Source organism: Pelecanus crispus, chromosome 8 (assembly GCF_030463565.1).
Source record: "Pelecanus crispus isolate bPelCri1 chromosome 8, bPelCri1.pri, whole genome shotgun sequence".
Taxonomy (NCBI): Eukaryota; Metazoa; Chordata; class Aves; order Pelecaniformes; family Pelecanidae; genus Pelecanus; species Pelecanus crispus.
This window is the reverse complement of record NC_134650.1, coordinates 49,072,175-49,081,491: the sequence shown is the minus strand read 5'-3', so window position 1 is coordinate 49,081,491 and position 9,317 is coordinate 49,072,175. Positions and strand designations below refer to the sequence as shown.

The following is a 9,317-nucleotide window of genomic DNA, read 5'->3' as shown; positions in this document are numbered from 1 at the left end:
ACCACATCCGAGGCGCCTGGCGCCTCCGCACTCATTCCGAGGCCTCCGGGCCTCCACCCTACCCCAACCACCGAGGAGCGCAGAGCTCCACGGCCGGGGCGGCCAGCGCCCCGAGAGAGCTGGTGCAGCGCTCAAGCGTACATCACGCCGCCCTCGGCGCGGGCCCCTACCCTCCGCGTTAATGGTGCCGCCGCTCCTCGCCGGCCGGGGCAGCGGCGAAGGCCCCGGGGCCGCGCCGGGCCACCCGGCTCAGCAACACCCGGCCTGCGCAGGCGCAGCTGCTTCCCCCGCGCGCGGGGCCCGCCGGGAGCGGCAGCTCCTGCGCAGGCGCAGAGAGAGACACAGAGACGGACGGCAGAGAATGCTGCGTTTATTCGCGGTCCGCGCCGCCCAGTGCTTCACACAGAGGTGCCTTCGGCAGGCTGGTCAGGCTGCGCCTCCTTCTTGTTGTCCTCCGGTTTCATGGCGGGGAAGAGAAGCACCTCCTGCGAAAAAGAACGCCGTGAGCGGGCGCCTGGGCCGCCCCCCCGGTCTGGGGAGAAGACCCCGTGGGCAAGTCTCGCGAGAGCTGCCCTGGGCCCGGCGGCCTGTGCAGCGCACGCAGCCCGGCCGCGGCGTACGAGCACACCCTGCACGGCGGCTGCACGCTCTGCAGCAAGCGCAACAAAGGAGAGCTTTGCCGAGGTGGAATTCTTCCTCTTAAGGAATCTCAAATGACTACACTGTCTGTTACTTGCTCTGTTAGAGAAATGGCCTGCTTTGCAGAACATCATCCCCTATTCCCTGACAAAGCTAGCAGTAGACAACTGCCGTTTCTAACATTTACCTTGATGTTATTGGAATCTGTAAGGAACATGGTGAAGCGATCAATTCCCATGCCCCAGCCAGCTGTAGGAGGAAGGCCATACTCCAGTGCAGTGCAGAAGTTTTCATCGATAAACATGGCTTCATCATCACCTGCAGCTTTTGCCTAAATGAGAAAATTAATAATAAAAGGTGGGTTGTACAGTGCTAGATAGTACCACCACCTACCAAAAAGGAGGAATATTGGTATTTGTAGCAGCCACATAACTGATGAAACCAAAGCCCTAAACAGCTGCATCAGTAACAGATGAAGGAATCTCAGCACCTGGAGAACCTGTGGAGGTTGCTTGTACAGGTTTTATTCCAGAATAGCTCTAGGCTCAATTCCTTTCTGATCTGCAAGTTTCCTTTCTAGACAAAGGCCCAGGCCCTTCACTTCATTAAAAGCTATCTCCAGAGCCATATGGCAGCGGATGACTGGGATAAATTGCTTTCAAAGGCTTCTCAGGTTCTTGCACACCCCCTTTAATGTTTGCAGAAACAACTAAGAAACATGTTTGAATCATCAGTAGTTGCTCCATGAAACAAAGTTTCGGGATTGCTTTTTCCCCCTCAAGATTAAAAAACACTGAGATGGTAACTAATGCATCTGACCCCGACAGCCTCCAAGCGCCAGAAGTCATAATAATAAAATCAGACTAGCCAACTCTCTCAAATTTAGAAAATGCCAAGTGTAAGTGTTGAAACAACAACAAACATTTTTGCTCACACAGTTTCAAGGAAGACTTTGCAAAGTCTATTAAAGCAAACTTTTCTGCCCGAGTCTGAAATCCTGAAATGTGAACTGCCATCCTTCATCTCAATCTCCACCTTTTCAGGCAAATTTTCATTCAATACGTACAGTCATATGTCTGCAAAGTCTGGCTATAATCATGAGAGACAACTGCAGCAAACATATATATATAACAGATCAAATGCGAAAGAAATCTGTAATATTCATTCTGACTGAACATTTTGAAATTTACTATCAAGTAAGTAAGTTAAGATAAGTCTATCTTCTTCGTTTTGACACTTGTTTAATCCTGTCAGGCACTGTGAAGCCATTAGAAAGAGCAGGAAGAACAGGAACTCAGATGCGGTTTTTGCCAACCGCATCATCTGACCTCAATTGTGTGGGCATGCATGCATTCATGGATGTGTATACCTAATCAATAACAAAATCAGTTTCAGTCACTCCTTTCTGAGGCTTATCTAGAGAAACCTAGTACTATAAATTTGCAGGTCTAATAATTTCCAGTCTGCAGCTCTATTCTGTGAGCCAATTTAAAATAGTAATAACTCAGTTCAGGAAATTAGGCTATTTCTTACACACCATTCAAACTCTTACCGAACATGAAAATTTATTTAAGAACCTAGCAGTATAATGTTGTATGACTACATAAATGCTTAATTGGGGAAAAATAACTTTCAACCTGAGCAAGACAGAGAAAACGCTTTGCACATTTGCTTTTTTTCAGATTAGTACTTCAGGTAGAATAAAAGGGAACATATTCCAAAACAAACTCGCACTACTAAAAAGCTAATCAACAGCAGTGTTTGGACTTGCTTACCTTAGAGAGCAAGGCTCCTTTAAAAGGAATTAAGTTTTAATGACAGGCTTTCACTTGAGTGAAAAACACTCGCTCAAAGTAGTAACAACTCTTTTCAGCAGTAAGGACTAATGACGGATTTGGAATAGACATAGGAAATATTCTTTGCTTACGTGCCTATATCATTGATTCACTATCAGCAAGACACCATACCTTGGCCTGATCCTCAAAAAGCTGCCGCTGCAGGAAAGGATCATTAAGTTCCGTGTACGCATTGCACACTTCCTTCTTCATTACAAAGAGCTCGAAGCGTTCTGTTAGTCCCCGATGAGAGCGATGCCTATGTGAAGATGACAAAACAACCACACCTTAAAAAAAAACATCTTTACAGATGTGAAGAGCATATACATTACTTCAGGAGGATTGCCCACACTTAGCAGTAACTGCTGTCAAAACTTCAAACTACTAAGCATCAGCAGACCTCTTCCATGGATGATGGGTTTCACAGCTCAGGAACCAATGTCTGTCTTGGTTGGCGTCACAATTCACAAACTAGTATACAACATCAAAACCTCTGTTTTCACATATGTGACTTTTTTGTACTTTCCTTTTTTATTTTTTTCTTTTCAATAAAGTAGGAGTAGAGGGTTTAAAAGTTACACACTGACTGTGTCTCATACTCTTACCACTTGGCTAGAGGACTCATGATCTGTGGGTGATCACAGATGAATGTAGGGTTGATACAAGTGGCTTCCAGGAATTCACCAACTAACTGGGAAAACGAAAGCAAAACAATTATGTAAGGTACAATATCACTTTCCCAGCACTGCCTTCCCCAAACATCCTACTTCCCTCTCTTCACTACTGAAGAAGGTACCATAAAACTGAAAAGTTTCCCAACTAGTAATTCCTGATCATGGTAATGTCTTCATTAACAGAGAGTGTGTCCCCTAGCTAGATAAGAAAAATGACATAGCAAAAATTTGGACATTGCAACAAAGGCCAATAGGAAAAGCAGCAGAAAAAAAAGCTATCAGGCAATATTTTGGGTACAAAGGACAAAAACTATATGGTAAGCCTACCAGTTTGGTAAGGTACATACAAATGCAGAGATCGTACAGACAAAACTGACCTAAGATAAAGTAATCTGTTTTAAGCACAGGAGACCAGTTATCAAACTAAAATCCTCCAGCACTCACATTAAGCAGGCATCAGTAAACTACATTTTAGAGTAGACAACACAAAAATATATTTTGACACCACAAGTTTTCTCACTGTGATACAGAAATAGCTGAAGTGCCTTTCAGCGTGTTTTCCCAGATGCAACTAAACTTTGCTCTGAAGAGACTTCTGTTTATACAGATACATCCTCAAAGACATCAGGATTATAAAAACACTACCCTTACTTACTCTGTCAAGAAGTCTGGCTGTTGTCCTGGGAGGTGGACACTCAACATTTCTCTCCACACAAAGGTCATCAAAGAACCTGCGAGTTTCTGAAATTTGTAGGCAAAAATTAGAAAAGCCACCCAGGCAACCAGTTTGGTTTTTTTTTTTTTTTTTTCTTTCTGCATCCTTCAACATGCCTTAGAGTGATTTATAAGATCTTAATGGTATACACCATAGAAAGCACAAGCTTAAATGTCAATCTACAAAAACAGTGTTTGTTTTTAAATCAGTTTACACTAAAATGTAAGTTATATTTCAGAAACTTAACAAGAGTTAAGCACAACCCCACATGACTGCTGGACATTATTCTTTAGAAAAAAAAAAGGGGGGGGGGGAACACAGAAAATCACTACAGAGTGTATGAACTCATTTCCTTACGGCTCTGGATTCCAGGAATAAAATAGCACATACGCACATTTTGAAGAAAGCCCAAAATAATCATACCCCTAATCTATGATCACAGGCATGGAGACTCAACTGCACAAAAGACAGAAGAAATAAGAAACAAAAAGCTGGCTCTCTTCAACAGATCAACAACTCCCCAGATCACGCCTCTTGAGTACACAGCATCACACATACTCAACAGATGAAGGGGCAAAAGAGTCAGATCCTGCCAAAGACTGCAAGGCTTCTTTCTGGACTGTTAGGTAACAGACAATAACAGAGAAAAGCAATCCCATGTGTTAGTACCACCTCAAAAAAGCAGCTGACAGACTGCAGGCTGAGAACTCGAGACCTTTCGCCCTCTGTTAGGGAAGAATTACAGGACATTCATACTCAGCATCTAACCTTCAGTTTCAAAACACTCAGCTGATGGAAATGTCACTCCTAGGACCTTTTCCAGATCATACACCATACTAATTCGCCGGAAGGGAGGGGTAAAATCTATCTCATAGGCCTGTCCATCTTGACCATCTGGATGATAAGCGATCTTGTAACTTCCAGTAAGATGTTTCACCATCCCTACAAAAGGAACCTGAAGTTTAGAAGAGTATGCCACATAATATGCAATTCTTCCAGAGTGTCTTACTCTTTTTTACTTAATATTGCATATGTCACCTGAAAGCAACTTCTCTGTAATTTCCATCAAGTCATGGTAGTCTGCATAAGCCATGTAGAATTCACAAGTTGTGAACTCAGGGTTGTGAGTCAAATCAATTCCTTCATTCCGGAACTGACGCCCAATTTCATATACTCTGTCCAGGCCTCCAACCACCAACATCTAAACAAAAGGAAATTCTAGTAAACACACTAACTTTTTCAAAAGAACTAGAGAGAGCTGAAACACGCACAACTGCAACATGACCTTACAAATCTCATTCAGGATACCTTTTGTTTCCTCCAATCCACTGAGTCCACCTTCCTTCAAGAATAATCCTCATTTTAGCTACATTTGCTTTTTTATAATAAGATCACAATAGTCTGGAGAATAAAGGCTTAGCCATGAGGGGCTTGTTTTTACCTTATGGTAAAGCTCTGGAGCAATTCTCATATATAAATTCATATCCAGTTCGTTGTGGTACGTGATAAAAGGTTTTGCCACAGCTCCACCTGGAATTACATTCATCATAGGAGTTTCAATCTGTAAAATAACAACAACAAGAAAAAATAATTTAACAGTGGCATAAATATCTCCAGGCTCCTACCTCAATGCCCTGCTTTCATCTAATCCGTTTCCAAAGCAGAACTCTGTGGATCAAGCAAACAAACAAACCACAGCTAGCTTTGATGAAAAAAATCTCTGTATTTCGTTTATGGTTTGACATTGCAGTATACAGAAACAATTCTGAACTAAAAAGCATCAGATTTTCTGAAACCAGAAATAAAGTTCAATTGATGACGACTGAACTAACAAGCCCTGACAGTGAGCTGAATTCAGAGCACGATACAATACCCATGACAGTTTGGCCCATTTTTCTCAAAACTAACCAGTATCTGTCCATACTGTCCATGGCATGACATTACACTGTGCTGTATGGAGTACTGGTATGATTGAACACTGCCCAATTCATGTACCTCCAGATTACACTCTATTGTACAGTAGGCCATTCCCTGACTTCTCTGCATTTATTTTATTCCCAAAATCCTTGCCAACCCTAAGTATCTTAGTCCATTATTCCAACAAGGTCAAAACTTCACATAAATTGAGAAGGACTCTTATGGTCCTTTTTGATTAAGTTATCAGAACAGCAAAATCTAAGTACTAGATTAAGAATTATTTGGAAAAAAACCAAAACCAAAAGACAGACATTAAAGCCACTACACATACAACAGGATGACACAGCACAGGTTCGGATTCCCACTGCTCTCAAAAAGCTCCCACTGGCAGCTTTTGCAGATTCAGTTGATAAACACTTGTAAATGAACTACATTAAGTTCTAATCTTTTTGCTAACTGTAAAGTACAACCAAGAATCTGGATGCAAAAGAGAACAGAGCTAGTATTATTTTCTCATATGCTACTCCGCAATAGATCTTAAGATAAAACCAATTTTACTTACAGGAAGTAAAACCTGCATTTACCTCCAGAGGCAAAACGCCATTTCAAAGACGTTGTTCCCACCTTAATTTACTGAAATAAGGGAAGGACAGCAGCAGTTTGAAGTACTACCTTGATAAAAGTTTCCCGAGTCCTAACCTCACCAACTGAGGAATAGTCTTAACTTTAAAAAGAGAGGAAAGGAATGGCGCTCATTACATCAAACTGGTAAAAAACACACCGTGCTGAGGTAATTATTCTCACTTCTGTAAATATTTTGCATATGAGCCTGAATATGAGAAGCTCTAAACACATTCAGTATGCAGAGAGAAATAAACACTGAAGCCTTACCTCAAGGAAGCCCAACTCATCTAGAAAGCTCCGAATATATGTAATGATCTTTGCACGGGTTATAAACTTCTGCCTCACATAATCATTAAGAATTAAATCCAAGTATCTCTGACGATACCTAGTTTCCTGAAAAGAACAAGTATCTTTAGAACAAGCTAGACAAAATGTGCTGCCAAAGAAAAAAAAAATACCAAAACAAAACTGATGTTCCTTTGTTGACTGATACCATCAGCAGATATAGAAAGTCATCCATTCAGACCTATCCGTCAAATTGCCTCCAGGAGTGACAGATATGACAAGTACCTTATCTTTGAGGCCAAAATGAAGATGAGGCAACATGTGCAGGCATGGAGACAGCAGAGTTATTTCACAGGGAATAATACTCAGTTCCCCTTTCTTTGTTTTCCCAGGATTCCCCTCTACACCAATAATGTCCCCACGACGCAGCTTGTTGTTAATACGGAAATACTCTTCCTCGGATTTGTAGAGCCTGTAATTACAAAACCAACGTAAGCAGTTTTGTTTAAAATTCAACAGTCCAAACTGTCCTGCAAGTCTCTCCCCAGACCAAATCCTTTAAAAAAAAGGATTCTTCTGGCAGGGAAGCCAACCACAACATCCTAAGAAAAACGTTACCTGCCTGCCTAAGCCAACCCATAGACAAATAGCCTATGGAGATGAAAGAACAGAATGCCCAAATACAGATCTCTAGGTCCCAGAATGCAGATCAGTTTAGAATGCTACTGGGAATACCTCTACTTACTTGGAATTTGCCATGACCTGCAACTTGACTCCTTCGCCACGAAGATCATAGAAAATCAGTTTCCCTCCAGAGGCACGCTTTGCATGGATTCGACCTAAATATTAAAGTATGCAGCACATCAAGTAAGAGAGTCCCTAGCAGAAAGGATACAGGGGCAAAAGCCACAGTATCATCACTTGGACAAAGGATTGTCATCTCTGAACTGATCACTAACCATGAAAGAGAAGCAGTTAAGTCTCAAAATCAGTATCAGTGCACAAAAGCCCATATGAACTTTGGCCCTGGGGCCCAAATCACAATCTGATCTTGTAGTTGTAAGGGATGTTGCACAAATCCACTCAGTCTGAAAGCGTGTGTCCTGAATAGTCTAACACTGCTACAGACTTCATGACCGAGTAACAACGGATCGGCAAAATTTGAAGAGAGACCACCCCATCGCTAAAAGCAGCTAAGACTTGGCTTAGCAAAGCAACAGACCATCTTTCTGTATCCCAGATGAGCCTTTACCTGCCACTCTCACTGTAATGTCTGTCAGGTGATCTCCTGGCTGCAGGTGACTGTACTTCTCTATAAAATCAGAGAGAGATAAGTCTACATGGAACTTGTGGGGATAGGGATCTTCATTGGTGCCCTTCAGCTGCTGGACTGCATGGCTACGGATCTTGTAGTATTGCTGTCACCAGAAACAAACAAAACCAAACAATTTTGTTAGAAAAATATTATGAAATAAAAGTATTTTACAGGTTGTAAATTAAAGCACAGCTGCCCTTATGTAGGCATATGTAGGTCTCTCCGCTTTTAACCATTTAGTTCCCCTTGAATAAAAAATCAAATGCAAATCAGTAACATTTATTCTCAGAATGGTAATATGCATGAGGCCAGACGCTCACATTTGGATCCAAGCTTTCCTCATCAGCACCAATGTTATTCTCAGAGTCAGAAGTCAAGGAAGGCTTATTTGAATGCTTTTCACTTTGCTCTTTCTGCTTCGCCTCCTTTTCAGCTATTTTTCTCTCAGCCTTTAAACGCCTCTTCAGCTCACTGCGAAAGAGAAAGAAACCAGATGCAGCAGGTACTCTGATAGTTCTACAGGGAAACACTTGGCAGGATTCTACCAAAAGCTTACTGTACAAAAAACCCTGTCATTTCTCTTACTCTGCCCAAAAGTCAGAATAATTCTTAAGCATGTTTAAGCGTTTTCTTCTTTGGACTCTTCTATCTTATCTCCTATGAGATACAAATACTCAGAGAAAGTTAAAACTGAATTAAACATCACATAAACATAACTTAAAGATGCGTGCCTATGTGCCCAAGGCCCTTCCGCAGGCCATTTTATACATAAGAGCCTAGCAACCCCACGCAGCATATACGTGAAATAAGGCAAGCTCTCGAGCGCGAAGAGTCAGGCGCTACTGACGGTTCCCGAAACCGCCTTCGCAGCCCGGACCGGCTGCCCACGGCCCACAGGCGCCGCTGCCTTTCCCGCGGCTCCCGACCCTGCGGCCGGGACTTAATGAGGCGGGCCCAGCCAGACCGCAAAGAACAGACCTGCTTTGGTCATGAAGTGCCTGGCGCCATGGGAGCGCGGGCGCGGCCCTCCAGGCCCAGCCGCGGAGCCGCGCAGCGGCGGGGCTCAGCATGGCGCGCTCCGACGGGTCACCTGGCGGAGACACGCACCGGGGCAGCCGGACATTCGCCTCGCCTCGCCTCGCCTCGCCTCGCCTCCCCAGCCCGGCACAGCCCGGCTCCACCTGCCCGCCCACCCTCACTTTTTGCTGAGGCGCGACTCAGTCTCCGCTACGTCGCAAGCGCGCTCTGCCGCAGCCGCCATCTTCTCTGCTCTAGCCGGCCCTTCCGGCGCTCCCGCGCCTGCGCGCCCGGCG

The 9,317-nt window shown here is 43.6% G+C and overlaps 1 protein-coding gene across 3 annotated transcripts; it reads right to left on the bottom strand.

Annotated features, from left to right (window-relative positions):
* Positions 1-354: 354 nt before the first annotated feature.
* On the bottom strand, positions 355-9,281 carry KARS1 (lysyl-tRNA synthetase 1). 3 transcript variants are annotated; one of them, XM_075715507.1, is made up of 14 exons: positions 9,204-9,281; positions 8,325-8,475; positions 7,942-8,107; positions 7,435-7,528; positions 6,975-7,161; positions 6,672-6,797; positions 5,305-5,424; positions 4,902-5,064; positions 4,632-4,805; positions 3,804-3,889; positions 3,080-3,165; positions 2,607-2,733; positions 827-970; positions 355-485 (listed from the first exon to the last, which is right to left on the bottom strand). In XM_075715507.1, the coding sequence occupies exons 1-14, from the start codon at positions 9,263-9,265 to the stop codon at positions 399-401; spliced, it is 1,773 nt and encodes a 590-aa protein (XP_075571622.1). In that variant the 5' UTR covers positions 9,266-9,281; the 3' UTR covers positions 355-398. The 3 variants fall into 3 exon arrangements, with proteins under 3 accessions (XP_075571622.1, XP_075571621.1, XP_075571623.1); XM_075715506.1 differs by lacking the exon at positions 9,204-9,281 and adding an exon at positions 8,983-9,074; XM_075715508.1 differs by lacking the exon at positions 6,672-6,797.
* Between the last annotated feature and the right edge of the window lie 36 nt (positions 9,282-9,317).

What these genes read in the sequence shown, in the direction of transcription:
- KARS1 (XM_075715506.1), bottom strand. Translation starts at nt 9,074, where the DNA reads ATGCTGAGCCCCGCCGCTGCGCGGCTCCGCGGCTGGGCCTGGAGGGCC. An exon ending in GCACTTCATGACCAAAGCAG is followed by an intron (nt 8,476 to 8,982) that starts GTCTGTTCTTTG and finishes TCTCTTTCGCAG; the next exon opens with TGAGCTGAAGAGGCGTTTAA. An exon ending in TTTTTGAGGATCAGGCCAAG is followed by an intron (nt 971 to 2,606) that starts GTATGGTGTCTT and finishes TTTCTCATTTAG; the next exon opens with GCAAAAGCTGCAGGTGATGA.